The sequence below is a fragment of the Desmodus rotundus genome, chromosome X (assembly GCF_022682495.2).
Source record: "Desmodus rotundus isolate HL8 chromosome X, HLdesRot8A.1, whole genome shotgun sequence".
In the NCBI taxonomy this organism is placed as follows: domain Eukaryota; kingdom Metazoa; phylum Chordata; class Mammalia; order Chiroptera; family Phyllostomidae; genus Desmodus; species Desmodus rotundus.
This window is the reverse complement of record NC_071400.1, coordinates 76,377,825-76,402,063: the sequence shown is the minus strand read 5'-3', so window position 1 is coordinate 76,402,063 and position 24,239 is coordinate 76,377,825. Positions and strand designations below refer to the sequence as shown.

The following is a 24,239-nucleotide window of genomic DNA, read 5'->3' as shown; positions in this document are numbered from 1 at the left end:
CCCAATGTTTCAGCTCACAGTTCTGCAGGTCAGACATTCAGCATTGGTAGTTGGGTATCCAGGTGTCAAGAGGGCCGAATTTTCATATGGAAACTCTGGATAAAAATGTTATTCCGGGCTCACTCTTGTTAGCAAAACTCAGTTCTTTGCAGTTGCAGGACTGACGTCCCTGTGTAATTGCTGATGGTCATCGAGGGGCCACTCTTGGATCCTAGATTCCCTGCATTCCTTGTCATGTGGCCCTGTAACTGAAGATCCAGTCCAAACTGGTCCTCTCCTGTTTCTAAAAAGACCTGGAACCAAAGTTTACACTACTTATGAGTAGTACGTGTGAACACCACTCACAGGTAGCACTTGGGAATCCTTAACTGCTCCCCTCCCCCAACCTTGCCATGGAAACAAAGGACCAAGACGTGACAGGAACCTGAGTACAGAAGTGAAGGGTCCATTGTCTAAGAAGATCTGGTACTGAAACTCCTTAAAATCCCACCCTGAACCCTGGGTTGGGGAGCCAGATTTGAGCCTTGCCTCCTGTCACCTTACCAGTTGACTCAAAGATAAAAGCCTTTTCTCAAAAGCTGGTGCCATAGTATTAACTTCTTTGCAGACTGAGTAACAAGTCCTTGCTTGGTAACAGTCCCCTCCATCTTCAAGCCATCAACAGTGCATCAAGCCCCTCTCAAGCCTCTAATCTCCAACTTCTTCCAACTCTGACTTATAGACCCAGATTTAAAGGGCTTTTGTGATTGAGTCAGGCCCACGCAGATAATCTCTCATAATGTCGATTGATGACTTTATCTCTGTAAAGTCCCTTTTGCCATATAATGCAAGAAAATCACAGGAGTGACATCCCATCATATTCATAGGTCAGGTCCCACTCACACTGAAGGAGAGAAGATTATATAAGGTCATTGGGTATCATCTGAGACTTCTAATTACCACAAGAACTCTAAGAAACAATTGGGAAATAGAAAAAATATTTCCTTAAAATTGTAAAGAATATAAAGTAGTAAAACAAAGCAAGAACTTGAAATAAATACAAAAGACAACTAAGCTATTTAAGAAAACAAGGACAGTCAACTTTTTTTACCAACAGATATGTAAAATAAGTGATTTCAAACAGGAAACCCTTGTTTTGAGAGCCTGAGTCACTGCTGAACTCCATGGATGATCACTTCATCGTAGCATGTGCTGTTGACACCCCACCCATATTCCCTGCACACTGACAGTTCCAGTACATGGGCAACTGCCTTCTGGAAGCCCCAGTCATTCTTTACCTGAGGATTTTCTTTCAACCATCCCCTGGGACAAGCCTGCATTGCCATGGTGCTGATGCCCTGGGTACAGCCCTCAGCCAGTGATACGTGGAAGTTGGTAGATGAGTATCAAGCTTTCTAGCTCCTCAGGAAAAATAAAACAGAATGCAAAACTCTGGGGCATGTTCTACACAGTCTCTGATCAGAGAGTGCAGTGATATATGATGTGATAGTGATAGTTGATATAACACACCCTTTATAGGTTTCCTTCCTTTCCCAGCCTTCCTTTCCCTAACCTTGTTTTGTGTGATCACCTTCCAGATAGAGTACTTACCCTTAAAACCTTGGTTTTGGTTTTTCAGACAGGTAGAATAATAATGCCTATATTTTTATATTCGGTTTGGTGAAAAAGGCATGAATCTTAAAGACAAATAGACTTGGATCCAAGGAATATGAGTTAGCTTTAGTTTTGTTATCTGTAAAATGAGGACAATAATATTTAGCTTATTGTATTAAGTGAAGTAATGATTATGGGTAACCTGCCTGGCTCACAGAAGGCTAATTCTTTTTTCCTTTTTCTGAAATCTTCAATGTCTTACTTAGTAGTAGTTCTACAGTTCTAGGAATCTGCTGTCCTGGTCTAAGCAGCCTGCCCTCCCTAAATATAGCTCACTGAGAGATGGTGGAGTAAGCACAGTTTTTCATGCAGTTATATCTTTTCTATAAAATCAGAACATGTTATTAAAAATAAGCAAGTCAAATATTAAACACACCTATACTTAAATTGAATACATTTAGAACTAGATAGTTATAATACCTAAGGTGGGGGTTTTTTTTGGGGGGGGGACGGGGGCTGGCACTTCACTCAGCTCTCCTTAAAAGTTCTCTGAATCTCTATGGCAGTAAATCTAGTCTCAGGCACAAAGCAGCCAGAGTGAGCATTTGACCAGTTTTCAGGAGGGTAAAACTCTGATTAAACTATAAACCAGGTTTCGAGTCCAGGTTCAAATCCACATCTTCTTACATATGTTGTGAGGACAGTTACACTAATGTATTGAGAAAAATACTACTTTTAATGTCAAAGTAATCATATAAGTTATGAAATATCAGACTATTGATATCTTTGGCATCAGACAGTCTGAGTTTAAATACCAGCACTGCCACTTATTAACTATGTGACCTAAGGCAAGGTCACCTCTCTAAACCTTTGTTTTGTCACCTGTTATGTAGTGATAATCATGGTACCTCCCTAATAGGATGAAATGAGTCAATGCATGTAAAACAATTAAAGCAGCATTTTGCATAATTTCTTTGTAAATATTACCTATTGTTTTTTGTGCTATTATTATTTATTTGGTTAATGATGTACCTTGTGATGTTGTCGCCATCAGCATAGGCAAGTAGACTATTTTATTCTCCTCCTGTAGTGTACCTCCTATAAGGGTGTTGTTCTAAAACTATTCACTTGTAGAACTGTTCACTTGTCTGTGTCCCCATTAGACTGTCAGGTCTTCGACAGCAGGCCAGTCCTTTGTTAATTTCTATATCCTCTGTTTATAATAAATTAATCTGAACTAGAAACTATGCGGTTAGATATTTTCTGTCCAAATTCATATTTTATACAATTAATCAATGGATTTCTCAAGAGACTTTTTAGATCACTCGTACGGGAACATAAAATATACTGGTTAATCCAGTTATGCCATTTATTGGTCCTTTAACATTGGAAAGATGACTGCATCAATCTGAGCCTCAATTTTCTCATCTGTCAATGGGGTAGAATGCCATTGACGTTTTTAGGATGGTTGTGAGAATTAAATAAGGTGCTATGTACCTAATGCCTAGAATAGAGAAAACCTTATTAACAATTACTATTTCATTATTTTCTTCTTAATCCAAAGTGTTGCTCAACAAGAATCCGAAGACAACTGGACAGGAACCTCACCTTTCATAAAATGGTGGCATGGATGATTGCACTTCACACTGGTAGGTTTATTAAGATATTTAAGACTGCAAAGAAAATGTGGAACCAGGGAGTTCCCTCTATTCTTAGATACTTTTAAAAATAAGGGGTCAACTTTCATAGTCATATTAAGTGGTGATTAGATATGTTGTATTTTTTAATGAGTTCTGTTAAAAAAATATTTACCCCTGTTTCCACCATCCCAATATTAGGATTTATTCCTTCAGGTATTAATACTTTTTAATCTTGGGCTCTTCTGATAAAATTCCAGTGTCTTCACCTCTTTTCACTCTTTTTACTATCAAAAGTGTTTGTCAGTTCACATATGAGAGCTTTTATTCATTCATTAAAAAAAATCTTCTTTGAACATGTAGAGTCCTGGCTTTCTTTGAGTAAACTTAGAGGGGCCACAGCCTATAACAACAACCCATTAAAATAGAGTTTGTCAGCTAAACACTTTTATTATTATTGTTTATATATATATATACACACATAATAGGTATACATGTGTTTAAATGTAATATATATTATATATATAATGTGTTATTATTACAACTATTAAGGTGGTGGTGTTGGCACAAGAAGGGTTATATCTGACATGGCAACTATAGTTAATAAAACTATATTTCATACTGTATTTGAAAGTTGCTAAGAGAGTAGATCTTTAAAGTTCCCATAACTAGAAAATAATTCTGTAATGATGTGTGGTGATGGATGATTTGCAATATATACAACCATCAAATCATTATGTTATACATCTGAAACTTATGTAAGTCACTTATACCCTAATTAAACACTCCAAAAAAAAAAAAACAGAAAGGAAGAGATGTATCTGGAACCCTTATCAAATCTCCACTATGTCACTGAATAAATAATTGATGTACCAGACAAGAGGCATGCACACATACACAGTGATGAAAAAAGAGATTTTTATTCTGCCCTTAAGGCATTTGTCCCTGAGTAAAACAGGCTTAGATTGCAGGTATTCAACTGGGATCATGCAGGCTTTCTGAGCTGTGGCAAAGAAAATGTTTCAAAAGTGAAATGTATCATAAAATCTTGTTAGGAAGCAACAGAGTGTAATGGTTAACAGCGCAGATTTGTGGGCCAAACTGCTTGGACTTGATTCTTAACCCTGTTACTTATTAGCTTGACGACCTTGGACAAAATTTTAAAGCAATCTGTGCGTCAACTTCCTCATCTGTAAGATAAGATGATAATATTATCTAAATCATTTACTCATAAGGATTAAGTAATTATAAAACACGGTAAAGCACTGCTTGGCACATAGTAAGTCCCTCTTGTCAAGTAAAGAATGTATTATTTTTTTAAGAGATTCATCTTTATGTCCATTGGTTTGTACCAGTTCAATATAACATTGTTATCTCTCTCTGGAGTAATGTCAGACAGGTAAATGGAACAAGCAAAGGCATATGTTACATGAGAGTCTTCCTGTTTGAACATAAATATATCAGGGGAAGAGAGACAATGATAGGGCATCTCAATATCCTCAGAGACCAAAGGTATTTTGTAGAATCTTAGAACTTGGTTAGGTCTTTAGGATCATTTAGTTCAAACCCTTCATTTTGCAAGTTAGGAAACCAAGGCCAGAGAGGTTAAGTGATTTGCCTACGCTCACACAACTAGAGAATAGCTTACCCACTAGAATTGCTTGCCTCTCTGGTACTGGAGACCTAGTTTTTGTTTATCAGCGTTCTGGCCCATTCCTGTGTTTCTGTGTAACCTATCATGAAGTCTGGAGCTATAGGCAAACTCAGCTTACAATAAAATTGTTCATACCTTTCACCCTCTTTGTTTTTCTTCTCTGCCCTCTTTAGCGATTCACACCATTGCACATCTATTTAATGTGGAGTGGTGTGTGAATGCCCGAGTCAACAATTCTGATTCTTACTCAATAGCACTGTCTGACATTGGAGATAAACCCGGTGAAACTTACCTCAATTTTGCTCGAGAGAGAATCCCGGTAAGCCTCTTGTTCTTATGTTCCTTAAGCCGTTGAAACTGAGGACTAGATTTTAATGAGTTAAGAACTTTGCTTGGCCACAACAACAAAAGTTGACTATCAGAGGAACAAGTCTGTAGGTTCTAAGAAAGTGGGTACAGAGAAAGTCTCCCACATTCCTGAACCCATGTGTGGACGGTCATTAGATATTTTCAGTTCCTTAAGTTTACCTGTAAGAATGTGTGTGGGCGGAGCCTGGAGTAACTCAAGCTCACCCATGGTAAGGACCAACAGAAAGCCAGGAATACACAATGTAGTCAAACAAAGTTGGGGTTATTACTTACTGCAGCAAAAGAGACTACACACCATGAGGAAGTCTGGAGGATCTCAGAGGATGTTAAGAAAAGCTTGGTATAGGACCTGGAATTGTGTTAAATGATCTGGGAGGAGCTTAAGGAAGCAAGGATTTGCTCTGGATCAGGCATAATCAGGAGTCAGGTATATTCTAGGATTGTGTTATCTAAATTTTTTTCCAGAATACACAAGAGAATAGAATGGGACTAAATCTTTAATAGGTAAAGAAATAGCAGTCACCCATGGCCTTTTCCAAATCAAAGGGAGAAAGATCTTGAGCCCCTTTTAGGCCATCTTATTGTAGAACGATTTCCTTTATTTGATACTCCCTGAGAACTATTTCAGTATATTGATTCATATTATTTGCGACAACTCAACCACATAAGACATTTTGAAATTGAGAAATATCTATTTGAAGTCTGGATCCCTCTGTGAGGGCTGTTTAGGATTATGTGAAGGGGGAATGAAATACCTATTTCCCTATAGTCTGGACACTTTATATATAGCTAGTCCTGCATTTGAAAGCCTACAAACATGTGTGTATGTATTTGTATTTTATAGAATCCTGCAGGAGGCCTGTATGTGGCTGTGACTCGCTTGGCAGGCATTACTGGAGTTGTCATCACACTGTGCCTCATATTAATTATTACCTCTTCCACCAAAACCATCAGGAGGTCTTACTTTGAAGTGTTTTGGTACACGCACCATCTTTTTGTGATCTTCTTCATTGGTCTCGCCATCCATGGAGCTGAGTGAGTGTTTAAACTTCAGGGCCAAGTACTTTATGTCACACCTTCAGTTTCTAGGTATGATGATGCTCTGTTAGAGGCACAGTGACTTCCTTGACTGTGTGGTCAGCTGGTCTTCTGAGAGAATATGAGGGGACAACAGAGGTCATTCTGATAGAAACCACTCAACAGCAGTTTAGTTTCTTACACCCAATTAATAGCTATTCACAAAGCTGCTATTTGTAGCAAGTTTGAAAATACATCAAAGTTTGAGTATCTTTGCAAGTATATAAAACATGTTGAGAGTGCTCATATGGTCTTGGATGTATGCAATGATGTTTCCTGTGGCTTAATCGCAAATATATTGGACAAAATCCCAAACAAAAAGAGTTAATGATTAATCAGTTGAAAGGGTTTTCTGTAGTTCAATGAGCTTTGATTCAAGCCAATCATTTATTGATTGCCTACAGTGTATAAGAATTGATATCAGGCACTGTGGGGAACCCTAAAAGGAAAAATACATGGTTATTTCTTTCAAGCATTTTCATACAATAAAGGTAAGAGCTAACCTCTAATGAGCACCTGCTATAGACGTGAAATGTTTCTTTTAATCCCCAAGAGGTAAAGATGCTTTTACTATCCCCATTTCCTGGGGAAATTGTAGACATGGAACAAGACTAAAAATAGGTAAAATATGTAGCATAAGCCACCCAGTTTGTAACTGGCATAGCTAGGATTGGAGCTCAGGTAGTCTAAGCACCTCAGAGACACAGTGCCTGAACATGTGGTTGGAAGAGTTTGCCGTATTGGGAATCCTGTTTAATACCAGGTTTCCTTTATCTACTGCATCACACTGGCTGATTCCCACCTGCACATAAAAGTAGGTTTGGGGAAGTCCACTGGTGTAAATAGGACTCCAGAAAACTAAGGGTAGAGGAAGTGGATGCTTAAGGTTCAATGACTTTGCTCAAGTTGTCCTAGACAAGGCCAAGTGAGTGTGAAAAGGGGAAGGGTGGGGAGAACATCATTGGGCAACCACTGTGTGCATTCTTGATCAACTTGCTGACTCTGACCCCTGAGATACTCTTTCTATGCACTGAAAGTTCTGTGTAAAAAAAGAATCTCTTGACTCTCTTAAAGCAATTGAGTATCTTTATTTTTAAAATACATATAATTTTATTTTATTTCTGTTAAAAAAAAACCCTTAAAAATGAAGTGCCCAAACAACTGCATTATGCCTTTATTACTTAAGAAAGAATCATAAAACCAGAACTTCCATAACTAGGTTATCTTAAATGAACAGTTTCTCTTTCTCTTTTGTAATTTCAATCTTCATTTTGTAACATCTTGTTCATATTGCAAGATGCTCTTTGGGGGAATATTTTTCTGTTTTGTAATGAATTTCATTGATTTTTAAAATTATGCAAAGGGAATAACTACCTTAAACTTCAGCTCTTCAAAATGCAATTGAGTACCTTTAAATGGGACTTGACCATAATCCAGTTGTTTCAGAAAACCCCAGAGAAAAAAATGAATATCCCCCTTCTCTTGTTTAGTAATTTCACTACTGTACATTTGTATAGTTTCATAGATATGCATTTCTCTTGGAACCAGCAGAGGAGATATATTTACTCAATTCTGCATTTGAGGAGAATCTGCTACTTAAACTGGTTGTCTAATTGCTCACAGTCTCATAGCTGGGTAGTAGTTGAACTGGGATTAAAATCCAGGCGTTCTGATTTCTGGTCCTGGCAGTGACAAGAGAAGAAAATCAGATATCTTTTTTGTTACATCCTCCTCATGTGAACTTGGTATTAAGAACTTAAATAGTTATCATTTGTTGGATGCTTACTTTGTGTCCGGCATTTGTTATGCATCATGCCAATTGATTACTGGTATACCTATTTCACAGCTAAAGAAACCAAGGTTCAAAAGAAGTTCAAGTTCACCAAACCAGTAAGGGGTGAACCTGGGACTTGAAACCAAGGCTGTCTGGCTTAGATCCAGAACTATTTTCACCAGATCATTCTGCTTTTAGTTACCTAGTGTCTCTAAGCCTCATTGTCCTCATATGTGAAATGGGAGTACTAATAGTTACCTTTCAGGCTTGTTATGAGGATTAAATGAGAAAATTTGTAGACAGTGCCTTTTCCCAGGCCTGGCATATGACTGATACTCAATACAGGGTAATCTCTTCCCCAAGACCTAGAAATAGAAATGGATGGTTAATAACCTTGAATTAAAATATTCTCAGAATATATCAAGTGACACAACAAATTTTAGTTCCCCCAAATAAACTTCTACAAAGGACCTCCAGTGCCTTTTGTTATTATATGTTCTGAAGACCTTGCTATCTATGTTCTTTGAGGTCATGGACATGTCTTACTGGACTTTGTTTCTCCCTTAATCTATCCCACTAAACCCACATTGTCTTAAGTTTTAGTAGTTGTTCAGTTAGTATTTATTGAAGTTAATGGGATTTGACCACTTCAAGGGAGAAACCATTAGTGTTCATGTCTGTAAGAATGTCTTAATCTTCACAAAGTTAAATTGATCTCAATCTTTTAGATTAATTTAGATAATTTCAAAACAAATAAAGCACTTGAACTAAGCCTCATGGCTACTGTATGATTGCAGAGGATGTCAACTATACAAGGGGAATAAAATTAAACTATGTTCTGCTAGCCAAGGTCTTTGCTTGTAAGAGTGTCCTCATAGAGGGGATATCTTGTTCTAATTTGCACAAAGGCACTGTATGGGCAAGCAGTTGCTTTGTTAGATTTGCAGTTTTTCTGTTTTTGTTTGTTTATAAAAGAAAATAATTCTAGACACAGGAGCATAAATTCTCCCTTTAAGAAAATGTATTTATCCAAAACTTCTCCTCTATAAAATTACATTTAAATTTTTTTAATTTTTATTCAGTTACAATTGTCTGCATTTTCTCCCCATCCCTCCACCCCACCCCAGCCAGTCCCTCCTCCCTCCCCCACCTCTACCCTCCCCCTTGATTTTTTCCTTGGTCCTTTATAGTAGCTCCTATAGACCCCTCTCCCCACTGTCCCCTCCCCACTCCCCTCTGGCTATTGTTACATTGTTCTTAATTTCAATGTCTCTGGTTATATTTGTGCCACTGCACATGTTTTTTTATACTGTTGAGGATCATATACTTTCTTTCCCTTTCTTTAATCTATTTGGAGGGAGCAATAAAATATACCTTTTCAGTGAAAAGTACAAGACCCATATTATAATACTTAAAATATGCCCAGAATGTCAAAAATTGCTTACTTAATTTCCTACTACTAAATGATCTATACTTATATTTCCTCCCTAGGCGAATTGTACGTGGGCAGACCCCAGAGAGTTTGCAGGAGCACAATATACCACTATGCCATGACAAAATCTTAGATTGGGGAAAAATAAAGGAGTGCCCAGTCCCTGAGTTCTATGGGAACCCACCTATGGTATGAACAATTCATTGTTGCTATTACAGTTTTATTAGCAAAATCTTTAAACTGTGTCTAAGAAATACATACAAGTGTTACGGAACTACTAGAATGTTATAAGTATCTACTTTTTTTCTAATAAACTTAGTAGAGAATTATTTCTTGAAAAGTAAACCTTGCATGAGTCTTTTATGAATATCCTGATATAAAACTCAGAAAAGCATCATTTTTGAAAATGCTCTTCAGGTTTAAGAATTTCTATCTTTTCTCTTTTGGATGTGAAGGTCACAATAATATCAGTTAATAATTTTCAGAGGCATTCCATCATGAGCTGAGTTGGGTAGCTCAGATAATCACGTATAAGGAGCTAGGAACCTCTTCAGATACCAGGAAGTAAGACTTTTTATGTAGATTTCAGAGCTGGGAAGAAAATTGATGAAGTGACACATAAGGTTGCTTTTAGGTATCTGGAAATCCTGTCAATGAAGCATAAAAGAGGTTGGACAGCCAGTTACATACTAACATGCAAAGGCACTGCATTGTAGAGCAGGAGTGTGACAAGGTGACAAAGGAAACCATGCTGAAATATTTGCCTTCTTTTGTTGGGAGCTCTGAAGAACTCCATTTTATGTATTCTCAACATCTCCGCTCCATAGAGCAAAATGTGGGTCCTGTGATGTTCACTTTCCCCCATGTCAAGCAGTATACTTTGTTCATTACTATGCTAGCCGTTGGTATAAAACTAGGCAAAAATAATCAACATTTGTACAGAACTTCTGAGCAGAATTATTTGTTTTTTCCTCAAGCACAGAATAAAGATAAACTTCCCATTCTATTTTCTCCTTCTTTTTTCTTACTCTAGTAATATAGGAGTATTCTTCCTTTAGACACAGAATGTTCTCTGAGGACTTAATATCTTTAAGCATCCTTGCTAATTAATGAAAGCAACCAGACACCTCAGTAAACTGTTCCCACTACATGCAGACATCAGCAGAAAGGATAAAAAGGGAACTATATTTCAGGTTGTCTGTTATAGGCTAGGGGAAGGCACATTTCCTCGAAGACAACTGGAGTCAGAGTACTACTGTCTTAACAGGCATCTACCTCAAAGGAGCTTCTGGGTTTTGGGAGATATTAGAGGTAATGTCTAAGACCTGGCTCCATTCAATGGGGCCCCATGGTGGCCCCCAGGAAATAGATGATGCCATACTATTTTAAAAACCTGTGCCATGAAAAAAAGGCCAGTAGCAGAACATTACTGATTTTTAAGGTAGATGTTCTTCAACTTTGGCTACAAAGGGGAACATTAGGTGATGTTGCCTTCTAAAATCCTTTGCTACTTCAGGTATTAAACTACTGTTCTCAACTTCCAATAAAATATTCTTAAAAAAATAATTTAACAGAAAGACCACATGTGAGACTGTGAGAAGCACTTCATTATTGTATTTCCTTATTGGAATTCATTCGGGAATGTCATCTTTTAGATGATATTGCCTTCTAAAATTCTTTGCTACTTCTAGTATTAAACTAGGAACCTAAGTGACTGAGTCCTGGGATAGATCTGTTTGACATAAATATTTTTATATAACCAACAATGCTACAAGGTAATTCCAGTGTTCTGAAACACCACAGATTCTGACAAGAGAGGAATCTAGAGAAATCTGAAAGTCTTTAGGATTTTTCCTATTCAGCAAGTGCATTGCATAGCTCTTAGGAAGTTACCAGGATATTGGGGAAATAGCTAAATTCTTACATAAAATTTCTCATCTTGCAAAAGAATAAATTTTGCTACATAATAATTGAAAGCAATTGCAATATTGCATTAAAATATGGTGTTGCTGAAATGGTATCTTTTACAGAAATGTTAATTCTGAAACCAAACTTGCTCTGCTATAGGGTTATTGCAACTGCTGTTGCAACACTAGGAGGAAATCTCATTCTTGTGGGCAGTTCCTGTTGGGAAAGTCTCATGCTGTAGATATAGTTCCCCAATGCAGTCATAGAGGATGTTCATTTTTACTGGCTCAAAGTTTTATTATTTTAATTTTAGATAATGTTTATGCATTCTGTTGTAGAAGACATTTAATAATCTGACAAAATGTTTAAAGATGCTACAAAGAGTAACTTGACTTCTAAAATGTTCTGTCCCCATGAATCTTTTATTAACTATCACCCCTTAAAACATCCTTTTTTAAAATCCTCTTTTGCTCTGGTTACAGACTTGGAAATGGATAGTGGGTCCCATGTTCCTGTATTTCTGTGAGAGGTTGGTACGGTTTTGGCGATCTCAACAAAAGGTGGTCATCACCAAGGTATTGGCTGGTTTAGGAATTACTAATAGAATCTTACTATAGAATGGAAAAGTCTACCCAAGTTCTCTATATCATCAGAGCTCTCTTTTACTCAGTTTGTTTTGATTAAACTTAGAGCAAAGAGATGACATATTTATTCCAATGTACTTTGCTTGATAATCAAATGGTTGGGCCTTTTAACTGGGTAAACTAGAAATTAACATTTTCTGTCGAAAAATGAACCCAAATGTTTTCTGTAAATGAATGTGGGGTGTTTGTGTGTAGAGGAAGGGACGTAAAAGTGATAATGTGATTAGTTAAGAGTGGGGAACAAGAGGTGAGTTCAAAAGAGCATACATTGAACCTTAAAACATTCAGAGCCAAACCAGGGAGCCAAGGGCAGGTCTGGTTGAAGTTGACATAGTTTCCCAAGTCCCCTTAACCTTCTTTTCTGTGCTTTGTATGTAATCATAGACTATCAAAGTTAAAGTGCCAAAGCCTCAAGGAAGTTACTAACTAAACTACATCTAGAATTGAGTGTCCTAGTTCCAAGTAAATAGTGGCTTTCCCTCCAACAATTCTGTGTTGCTTCTCATCAATCAATCAATAAATAAAATCCAACTAAATAAATAGGAATAGGAAGTTCTTATGATAGTTTCAGGAAACTATTTTATAGTTATTTGAACTCTGAAAGTTCTTATGATAGTTTCAGACAAGACTATTTGTATCAAATAACATTTAATTCAATTCAGTTCAGTTCAAAAATTATTTATCAAAAGCTTACTATGGGTTCTTTTTGCAAAACACATACATTCTTCCTGTCCTTTACCCCAACTTTTCTTTCTTAGCATCTATGGAAGGTCATAGTAAAAAGCGTCCAGCTGGCATTGGAAATCTGGAAATACAAAAAGCCACAAAAGTTCTCCTTTTATGTTACTTATATTGTATTATAAGAAAAATCCCATAGATCAGCAAAAAGAGCTACCCCAAAATTTTCCTTACTAGACTAGAACTGCCTAACCACACAAGTGTTTCCCTTAAACATATTTCTAAGGCAAACTTGTTTTCCTTTGAAGGAAACAGATATTCATTTTCTTTTCATATAAACACATACAAGAAACAGGTTATTATCTAAAAGTATTCCGGTGACAATGCTGTCCCCTAGTGCACTTTATTAAATTCAATCCCAATTTTGCTTGTGGTAGCAAAATTGCTATATGGTAAAAATTGGTTTTGCCATACAGTATTGTAACATAGTAACCATAATTTTCAAAATAATTTTTATTAAATGTTTATTTTGTTTTTAAAATAAAGCTTTACAACTTCTTATTTCAGTGATGAGGGGAAGTTGGTTATAGCCTTATCATATAAGATACATTTACATCACTAGTTTTGGAAATGTTTGGCAATTTTTATTAAAAGGACTTCCCATTCTATTCCTCCTCATTGATGAAAAGAAAAGCTCAGCAAGATCAGTCAACATTAGGAAGCTGCTATTTTTTTCTATTGAGTTTTCTTTCCTTTTATATCCCTTGGTTTGTTTTGAATTGTACATATGGAGTTCTTCTAGTCTTTTTAGGACTCATCAAAGAAACAATATGTTACTTTCTGTATTGAAAGGAAAGCTTCTTATTGTGTTCTATTTTTAAAAATTATTTACCAACTCAGCAATTGATGCACATTTGGACTGTTTCCCCTTTTTTTGCTATTATAAGCAAAGATGTTATGAACATCCATATACATGGTGGATGGCAATGGGTAGGTGGGGGTTGGCTTTGAGAGAGATAACTGATATTACCCAAATGGGGAGAAATGTAGAAACAATGTGTGGAGTTAGAAAGGTTCAAGGTGTGACTTAGGACAAAGGCAGACAAACATAGTTATCCTTGGTTTGGGAGATGTTGCTATAACTTGCCAGTGGGGTCTTCTTCTATCCATTTGCTAATGTTCTTGATCAGTCCCTGGGAAGACAGGAAGGCTGAGTAGGAAATCATCTCTTCTTTCTGTTTGTAGCCCCTGTCTTGACTTCTTAGAGAAAAACTATGATAATAAACTGGTGTTTTAGGTTGAATTCCCTTGTAAAGACTCTGAAATAGAAAACTTCATGCAGTTTTATTGGGGCATGTTCTCTGGAGATGAACCTGTCAAAGAAAAGAAAGGCAAGACTGGGGAGAGGAAAAAGCTAACCCTCAGTGTGGCTGCAGTTGTAGCCTCAGCTGATCGTACAGGGAGTGTTGGAGTTAGCATGGACTCTCAGAGTTGTCCCAAATTAAGCAGAGGGGCCAGGCCTTTGTATCCCTGCATCAGGTCATCATTGGCCATGGGCTACAGCTGAGGGTAATGCCCAATGAGAGTCACATCTGCTGTGGGAAATGCTGTGTTGGCCGTGAAGAAGAAACCTGGGTGCGGCATCTTAGTTCAGCCCTTTATCCATAAGGACACTGAAAAAGCAAGTATTTGGGGAAAGTGTAGTTTCCAGAGACATGTTTTGTTCCATAGGTGGTCACTCATCCTTTCAAAACCATCGAGCTACAGATGAAGAAGAAGGGATTCAAGATGGAGGTGGGACAATACATTTTTGTCAAGTGCCCCAAGGTGTCCAAGCTGGAGTGGCACCCTTTCACACTGACCTCTGCCCCTGAGGAAGATTTCTTTAGCATCCATATCCGCATTGTTGGGGACTGGACAGAGGGACTGTTCAATGCTTGTGGCTGTGATAAGCAGGAGTTTCAAGATGCCTGGAAGCTACCTAAGTGAGTACAAAGTGCATATTACAAAGGTGAATGAGTTCAGGAAAAATGATGCCAAAAAGCTCCTCTTCTTTCATCTCTCACTATCTCCTGAGTCTGACAAAACACACAGGTTTTACAAGTTAGGCAGCTATCTCTATGTTCCCCATTTTATGTGTGTGGTGTGTTTTTGCATATACTTATAAATCCTATGTGAAATGTAAAAAGTTTGAATCAAATATTAATAGTAAATATTCCCAAATTCCTTTCAATGTGTATAGATCAAGGCGAAGGTGTATCAACTTTTCTAACAAACAGATTTATAGTGTATTAAAGATATTCTTAAAACTTAACTGGCATACATTATTTGAGCATAAATACCATATATTATTCACTTTACCTCCTCCTTCTCACATGCCTAACATGGTGTCAGGAACTTAGTGGATACTGAAGAAAAGTTTGTTGAATAACTCAATGAATAGCCAGATGCAAATTGGACATATTAAATCTTCAAGATGTTATGATATAGAAATTTCTTACTTTACTTTAATGTGCAATATAAGCAGAAATTTCAAGTGTGGGATGCCCTGACAAGAAATACAGATGTGCATGTGTGTATGTGAGTGCATTGTGGGTGAAGAGGAATGGAGAGATGAACAAAGTATCCCTGAGAGTTACCAAATGTTTTCAATAAGCTAAAAGTTCCTATTCATACCTCCAACCCCAACATTGATGCTAAGTTGGTTACTTGAAAACTGTTTCACAGAAGGAAGTGCCCCATAGATAACTTCTCCTGGTTTGAGTGATATATTGCACACCCCCAGAAATAATGTATGCACCATTCCACTCTTAACAGTACGGTATGCCTGTAACCACCTCTTCTCATGCTTCCCTTCAGGATAGCAGTTGATGGGCCCTTTGGCACAGCCAGTGAAGATGTGTTCAGCTACGAGGTGGTAATGTTAGTAGGAGCAGGAATTGGCGTCACACCTTTTGCATCCATTCTCAAGTCAGTCTGGTACAAATATTGCAATAACGCCACCAATTTGAAGCTCAAAAAGGTAGGTTCCTTCATTCTTCAGAGGGCTTGAAGCATCCATCACACTGCCAAGTGAAGCCTGAGAGAGACTTTGTGGCTGAGGGTGGCAGAGACCAAGGGAAGTGTAGACCAGTTTGACGTGGTTCTAGAGAAGCAGGATTACTCTTTAAAAAGTGATTTGACAAATTAAATTTGCTTCTGTATAATCAGGACCATCAGCACCTATCCTTGTTTGTATATTCTTTTTCCATATTTTCCCACATGTGTAATTATTTTTAGAAATTTGTAAATACTGAGGATGTGCAATTTCATGTCCAGATTTTCTAAAAACAGTGTTTTTCACTGTTGTCACAGGCTTTGTAGTAATCATTTTAATGATTCCTTCATGTTGCTTGAGAGCATATAGAATATTTTTGCTATCATCCTAGGTTAGAGACCAAGATCAATTTCATTTTCAGCCCCCCAATGCTTTTGTTGCAGGAGGAGGGCAGGAGACATGTCTTTAGTGTAACTATTACTTTCTTATAGATATCTCTTCAGAATAAATTCCCAGAGATTTTTTTTGTTCCATGTAAATTTGGTTTCATTGTCTTATAAAGGACATCTTTAACAAAACTTGAGACATTCTAATAACTCTACAGATTACCTGTAATAGGAACACTAAGCTTACTATGACTTTTCATTCTCCCTTTTTCCTCTTTTCTATGTGAGGGAGGTGTGAGTAGAACTACTTTTTTCCCTAGGAACTGAAGAATGTATGGCAGTAACAGGTGAGGAGGTGGTCCTGTGGCAGACACTGCTAGTCTAGATTCCAGTGGTTTTTCTCAGAAGAGGTACAAAAGAAGCCAGGGATTCTGGGAGGGCAAGAGCAGACCCAGAGAGAAACTGGTAGGCTACTTTTTTCCCCTAAACAATGTATTTTTCAGGCCATAATAAACATTCCCAAATTCCTTTCAATATGTATAGATCAAGGCCAAGGTATATTAACTTTTCTAACAAACAAACTTATAGTGTATTAAAGATATTCTTAAAACTTAACTGGCATACATTATTGGCATAATGTTTGAGCTTACTTACTGCCTTGCCAATGTGAAGGCCAGAGCAAGTTCATGTTTGTCGAATGTCTAGAGCTTTCTGAAAACTTGTGTTCAGACCTCCTGAGCAGCAAGAAAACGGTTGGAGAAAGGAAAGAAATACCTGTGTCCATGCTGACAGGTCCTATTTAAATATAATCTGCTTTATGATCTACCCTCTTTCAGATCTACTTCTACTGGCTGTGCCGGGACACACATGCCTTTGAGTGGTTTGCCGACTTGCTACAGCTGCTGGAGACCCAGATGCAAGAGAGGAACAATGCTGGTTTCCTCAGCTATAACATATACCTCACCGGCTGGGATGAGTCACAGGTAAGGACAAGAGCCCAAATTTAAGGTCCTTCCCACAGAGTCCAGGGCTTACTGACTTTCCCTTAGCTATTGGAGAGTTTTGTGCAGTGTTTTTACTAAGAACAGTTGAAAAAAGCAAACAAAATATAACCAGAGACATTGAAGTTAAGAACAATCTAACAATGGGCAGGGGGGTGTGGGGAGGGGATAGTGGGGAGAGGGGTCTATAGGAGCTACTATAAAGGACACATGGACAAAATCAGGGGGATGGTGGAGGTGGGGGAGGGAGGTGGGACTGACTGGGGTGGGGTGGAGGGATGGGGAGAAAATGCAGACAATTGTAACTGAAAAACAATTAAAAAATTAATTTAAAAAAAAACAAGTGAAACAGAGAACTAAATCATACCCACACTTCAAACCCTGAATGAAATTGTGCCACCCTGAAACATTCCCATATCTTCCCACCCCAACTCCTTTCTTTGCTATCATTGAGATGTTTCTTCCATGGCGCTCATCATGTCCTATTCTACAAATGCAATTATTCATGTCACTAATTCAAGGTCTGCCTTTCTACATTATAAATTGCATGAAGAGACCTAATTCATTCATCTTTTTTATCTTCTACCCTTCAGCCCAAATATATATATATGGCTAGAAAGGGCAAGTAGTGAGATATGTAAATATATCTATGTATTTTTGCAGCATGTCTCTTTTTTCTGAGTTTGTTTCCTTTCCTGAAGGCCAATCATTTTGCTGTGCACCATGACGAGGAGAAAGATGTCATCACAGGCTTGAAACAAAAGACTTTGTATGGACGGCCCAACTGGGATAATGAGTTCAAGACAATTGCAAGCCAACATCCAAAGTAAGTCATCCCCCTCTTCAAAGTGTTCTTGAGGTTTGTGGTCTGCTTAAAAGCAGAAGTTCCTGAACATGGCTAGATTTGTGTATTCTGAAAATGAAAATACCTAGATTCCTATATTTACACCCGATGGAACAGTCTACATTTCTCTGACTTAAAGAGGAATCTTTTAATCACATCAAAATTACCTGGAGACTTATTAGAAACAAAGATTCTCAGGCTTCCACCTCAGATTTTCTGAATCCTGCTCCTCCCAAGGATGACCATAACTCAGTTATTTTCTTTCATCTTTTAAATTTTACCAGTGTATCTACTTCTTTTAACTCAATACAATTTATACTTGTTATTAAAGAGACACTGTCCCCACTTTCAGTTGATAGACATCCCAAGGTCCTTTCTGCCCTCACTTAAGCTTTAGCCATCAGAAAACTTTAAGGGTATTCTTTGTCTTGCTAGAATGCATGATAATCTCAAGAAATCCCCACAAATATACCCTTTAGGCCATTGCTTCTCACACTTTAATGAGCATATAAATCACCTCATAGATCTCTTCAAAAGGCACTGATTTCAGTAGGTATGGGGTGAGGCCCAAGAATCTGCACTGTTAACTAGCCTGGACCCACACCTTGAGAAGCAGGGCTTCAGACTCTACACTATAGAAGGATGAAGTCACACCAAGCTGTGGGCAGAGTTAGTGCACCTAAAGCAGATTTGTTCCTGATTTCAGGATGCCAGGAGAGTTGGGAGGATATAGCCCTGAAAAGAAGTAACCAACAGAGTCACAAATTCACCACCATAAACCTGTGGTAGAAGTTTCCATAAACCTTGCTTGAATGACATTTTCCAGGGAAGGGAACTGCCATTTGAAGTGTCCTGCTGCCCTCACAAACAGGGCTGAGCAACTCTCCCACAGCGCAATCTGAACTCAGCCATTTGTGGGAAAGACAAAGAAGCAAAGGATTCTCTGCCCTGGGGCCTAAAATCATTTGGAAATCCCCACTACGTGCTATGTAATCTATGGCATTGCAAAGCCTGAAACTGTCTTTTTTCTTTCTTTCTTTTTTCCCAAAAGTACCCGAATAGGAGTTTTCCTCTGTGGACCTGAAGCCTTGGCTGAAACCCTCAGTAAACAAAGCATCTCCAACTCTGAGTCTGGCCCACGGGGAGTGCATTTCATCTTCAATAAGGAAAACTTCTAATTGGTCTCTTTCATGAGGAAATAAATGTGGCTTATGCTGCCAAATGCCCAAATAAAGCTAGTTGGTAATATAAGTCCCCACCCCTTTAAAAAATGGAGAAAAAGAAACTCTAATGTGAAGGTTTTCCCAAGGAATGTCAGATTGTTTGATAGTGAAAATCTGCATTTGAATGGGGCTTTATGATTTTCAGAGCACTTTTACAAACATTATTTCATTTTTATCTGTCAGTCATGCCAGAGAAAGGTAGGGCAAGAACTCCCAGACTCAGTTTTTAGGGTAAAAAAATGGGGATTCAAAATTGTGAAGTAACCTCCCAAAGGCTATAAGGCTGAGATACATCTAGGTCATCTGACTCCACGTTTGGTAGTGTCCCCACAATACCAGGTGGCCTAGAAATGGGTTTGTATACTCACTCCCCAAAAGAAGAAGCAAACCAGAAAGTATATATTCATTTTCTATTTTGTATCATCTTTGTTCTCATTATTGTCATATGGAAGGAAATTTTCCAAATAGTTAAGATATATATATGTGCTGAGAGTGATTCAACACTTAATAGTGACAGGATTGACATTTTAAGCATACTCCAGTTTACCAATACATCATATTAATTGTGTCAGAAACTCTTCTTACAAAAGAGTATTATAGTAACTGGAATTAATGTATTATCTAACTTTATAATCATGCTTGGCAGAGAATGGATACTCAATGAAAATTTGTCGAATGAATGAATGAAAAGACATTTAGAACCATGCAAGGCCAGGGTAGAATTAATTTAAAGCATTTCACAGAATTATCTAAGGAAATAACTTCTGTTACACTTATAGGCCAAAGGTGCCTGATGCTCCTGAGGATAGGGAACAGGCTAAGGACAGTAACCAATGGGATGTCCTGGAGAAAAGGGAGATGCAGGCAGAGAACTGACCTCCTATCATAACTCTGGCTGGCTCCTCCAGTCTTGCTCTCTGTGCTATGAAAGAAATACAAACTGATTTACTACCTGAAACGGTCTCTTCCAGCTAGTACTTGTGAATTTAAAACTAAGAATTTTGACAAAAATGTATCTGATAGGCCCATCTACTATAAATAATATCCCTCCTTGTTTTACTTAAATACTCATGCATAAAAATTGGATCTTATTGTGTGATAAATGGTTTATTGTTTTATCATCATCACCATCATCATCATCATCATGAAATTTATATCCTAGAAACTAAAATTTCCAGATTACTGTGTAAGTATTGAAATCCCACTCGATAGAATGTTCTTGATATCTACATGTTCAAAAGAGGGTCTCTAAATCACTGTCAGTATGACCAGAAACAGTCTTCTTTTTCTCACAGCAACTCTTATTTCTGGGAACTAACAACAGCTTTATTGGCCCAACCCTCTGGAGCCACAGATATTTAGAATTATTCAACTTCAGTAATGAGGAAGAAAGGGAAGAAGCAGGAGGAAGGGAAGAAGACTAGGTTTGGAAGAAAGGGGCAGGAAGGGGGAAAGAGAATAGAAGGAGAGTGAGAGAAAGCTAAAAAGGTGAAAGGCTGGTGTAGGGAAGAGGGATCTCATATCACTCAGTTTCTACCCCAGACTTAAAGTCTTGTATATAGTGAATGTAAATGCAGGAGGCATACACATATTTATTTTATTTTGATTACATATGATATTGAATCTGAAATTCTGGTCACAAATTTTGATGCTGAGTGGGCATATTCAGAGGACTGAGATGAACTTGTAAGAACCCAGTTTTTCTTTTGGGTTCTCATGATGGCCAGGGCACTGACAAGTCAGGCTTGCTGCTGGATGTCACCTCCCCAAAATGTCCCAGGAAGGTTTCCACTTAGAGAAGCTTAACTCCAACCTGTTCACACTGCATGACAAGTATCAGTTCATTCATTCAACAAATTTTTGTTGTGCTATTACAGTGACTGACTCTGTATTCCCAGTTTGAGTTCTCGACACCAAAGTGTGAGCAAAGTAGGAAGCACAGTTATAAGGAGTCTGGGAATCTTGGCCCTTACTAACCTATTTTGTCATAAGTAAAACCAACACCATTTGTTATTCTGAAAATGTTTCTCTCTTTGGCACCAAATGGTTTTCTCCTTTTTGATATCAACACGGTTACCAAAATAAATAAATCTGTCCTGTGTCACCCTGGTTATAATATGAAAAAAAATGAGTGTAAAAGTGCTTGTCATTTTGAGAACTTCCTTCTTCATGCTTCTTCCAAGCTGCCAGGATAGCTTTTTTAGCATTTAGTATTTAGCATTTAGTAACAAGAACTGAGAGAATTTACTAAGCATTTGTTTTCATCACAAGGCTCTAAAGGCTTTTCTTAGTTCTCCTGCTTTTGCAATATTGCATTTATGAAATTTGAATACTTATAGGTGTGGTATGTGAATGTCCCGGGGGTCCCTGGGAGATAATTCTTAGGAAGAACTATAAAAACTGTGCTCAACTATTAAAATTAATGAAGGCTTTTGGTGTCTGCTGTTGATCTTTGTATTAAAGGGTGGGTTCATATACTGAGGATTTTTTTTCTGCCCCAGTGGAGTTGAGATTCCCTGTGTTTTTGTGGATGACATGCTCAATTTTATGTGTTTTTCTGTGTGACACTGCACAATTTACGGATTGGGAATGAACACTGAATACTGATTTCTGTGCTAATGTCCTGGTGACCCTCACATCACTGGTATAAAGGACAAGGAAGTACCATTTCACATTGTGGACAGAATTTCACAGCCAAAGAAGCCCATAAGACCTCTTCTTTTTCATTTCCAGTCAGGTTCTAACTATACAATTAGGTGTCATCAAATCAGATTGTGCGTATATATTCGTGGTTGACTCATTTCCTATATACTAGGGTTCTGTGTTGGCCATTGTTCTAAATGAGTCAACCAATTATGCCTCTATCCATTTCCCAGTGTATAGGAAATGGATAGAGGCATAGGCATATCTTCCTGTGGGAGTCAGCAAGTGCTGTCACATTGGAAAAGGACTTTACCTGAAACAAGTGTCAATAGTAGAAATAACTAACATTTAGTAAACACTTTCTACTAACCCAAACATTTTACACACACTTCAGCTAATCCTGCAGGACACTGCAAGATAGCCATTTTGGCCCAATCATGTTGATTTAAAAAAAAAAAAAAACTGAAGCTAAGAGAGGATAAATGTTAGGCACAAACTATCCTACAACTACTGGGTGACTCTGTCAATGTTAAATCTACATCCTTCTGGCAAGGAGGCCATGTTCTTTGTACTACACTAGCAGATTAGAGAAAGTATAAGTAACCAAGGATATTTACAAAGCTATTGTGCTAGGTACAGATTATATACTAAGAATAGCTGGATAAAAGTGGTGGCATAAATCTCTGATTTAGGCCATCTAGTATCATGATATGTTAGTGCAGAAACATTGATCAGCCCTGGATGGTGTGACTCAGTGGATCAAGTGCCGGCCTGCAAACCAGTTTGCAGGTCACCGGTTTGATTCCCAGTCAGGGCACATGCCGGGGGTGCGGGCCAGATACCCAGCAGGGGATGTGTGAGAGGCAACCACACACGGATGTTTCTCTCCCTCTCTTTCTCCATTCCTTCCCTTTTCTAAAAATAAATAAATGAAATCTTTAAAAAAATAAAGTGAGAATCCTTTCTTACTTTTCAAAAAACACTGAGTAACCCAATTTATGGTTATTTTTACTTTTATTTTTAATTTTTTCATATGTACTGAGGTATAAATGACAAATAAAATTGTAAGATATTTAAAGCATACAACATGATAATTTACCAAATAATGGTTTTTCTAAACAATAACTTTCACCTATATAACTACAACGCAATGAACTAACCCAAGGAATTTAACACTGACACAAACTGCCATTTAGTATACAGTCTTGTATAGGTGACACTGCATCCTTACTGCATTGCATTCGGAGGTAGGTATTGCCAGTTTGCCCTGTTATTGGTGGTATAAAATTTAATCACCAAATTACTCTGTTGTAAATGTAAGGTATTATTTCACTTTTGCAACTAGTAAGTAACATTTGGGAAGTATTTTGTGACTACATAAATATCATTTTCTCCAATAGCCTTTCACCCAATCATTTTAGCATATAAAATCATATCATCTGCAAACAAAGACCATTTTATTTTTTGCTTTTTTAATTGTACCTCTTACTTATTCTTCTTGCCCAATTGCTTTGGCTAGAACTTCCAATACTATGTTGAATAGGAGTGATGACAGTGAACAACTTTGTCTTGTTCCTGATCTTGGAGGAAAAGTTTTCAAATTTTGTAGGATGTTAGTTGTGGGCTTGTCATATATGGCCTCTATTATGTTGATGTATGTTTCTTCTATATCCATTTTATTGAGCACTTTTATCATAAAATGATGTTATATTTTGTGAAATGTTTTTTCTGCATCTACTGAGATAATCATATGATTTTTGTCATTCTTTCAATTAATGTGGTATGTCACATTTCTGGATTTGTGCATGTTGAACCATCCTTGCATCCCAGGGATAAATACTACTGAATCACAGTGTATAATCTTTTTCCTGTGCTGTTCAATTTGATTTGCTAGTGTTTTGTTGGGAATTTTTATATCTATATTCATCAGGGATATTAGCTTGTATTTTCTTTTCTTGTAGTGTCCTTCTCTGGTTTCGGTATAAGAAAAATGGTAATCTCATAAAATGAGTTTGAGAGTGTTCCTTCCTCTTCAATTTTTGGAAAAGTTTGAGCAGGACTGACATTAATTTTTGTTTAAATGTTTGGTGGAATTCATCAGTGAGACCATCTGGTCCTGGGGTTTTCTGCCTCGGGAGATTTTTCGTTGCTGATTCAATCTTCTGTTCTTTTTTTGATCTCTTCAGATTTTCTATTTCTTCACGATCCAGTATTGGTAGGTTATATGTTTCTAGGAATTTATCGATTTCTTCTAAGTTATCCAGTTTGTTGGCATATCATGATCCTTTGTATTTCTGTGGCATCAGTTGTAATCTCCTCTTTTATTTCTGATTTTTTTG

At 37.5% G+C, this 24,239-nt stretch overlaps 1 protein-coding gene across 1 annotated transcript in view; it reads left to right on the top strand.

Moving 5' to 3' along the window:
• Positions 1-21,687, top strand: part of CYBB (cytochrome b-245 beta chain) — a 31,089-nt gene extending 9,402 nt beyond the window's left edge. The window contains exons 4-13 of the mRNA XM_024563669.3: positions 3,158-3,242; positions 5,058-5,203; positions 6,098-6,288; positions 9,596-9,725; positions 11,927-12,019; positions 14,498-14,751; positions 15,626-15,788; positions 17,026-17,172; positions 17,892-18,016; positions 19,086-21,687. Of these exons, the coding sequence (XP_024419437.1) occupies positions 3,158-3,242; positions 5,058-5,203; positions 6,098-6,288; positions 9,596-9,725; positions 11,927-12,019; positions 14,498-14,751; positions 15,626-15,788; positions 17,026-17,172; positions 17,892-18,016; positions 19,086-19,212 (1,461 nt within the window). The 3' untranslated portion in view covers positions 19,213-21,687. The remainder of the gene's footprint in view (positions 1-3,157; positions 3,243-5,057; positions 5,204-6,097; positions 6,289-9,595; positions 9,726-11,926; positions 12,020-14,497; positions 14,752-15,625; positions 15,789-17,025; positions 17,173-17,891; positions 18,017-19,085) is intronic.
• The last annotated feature ends 2,552 nt before the right edge of the window (positions 21,688-24,239 follow it).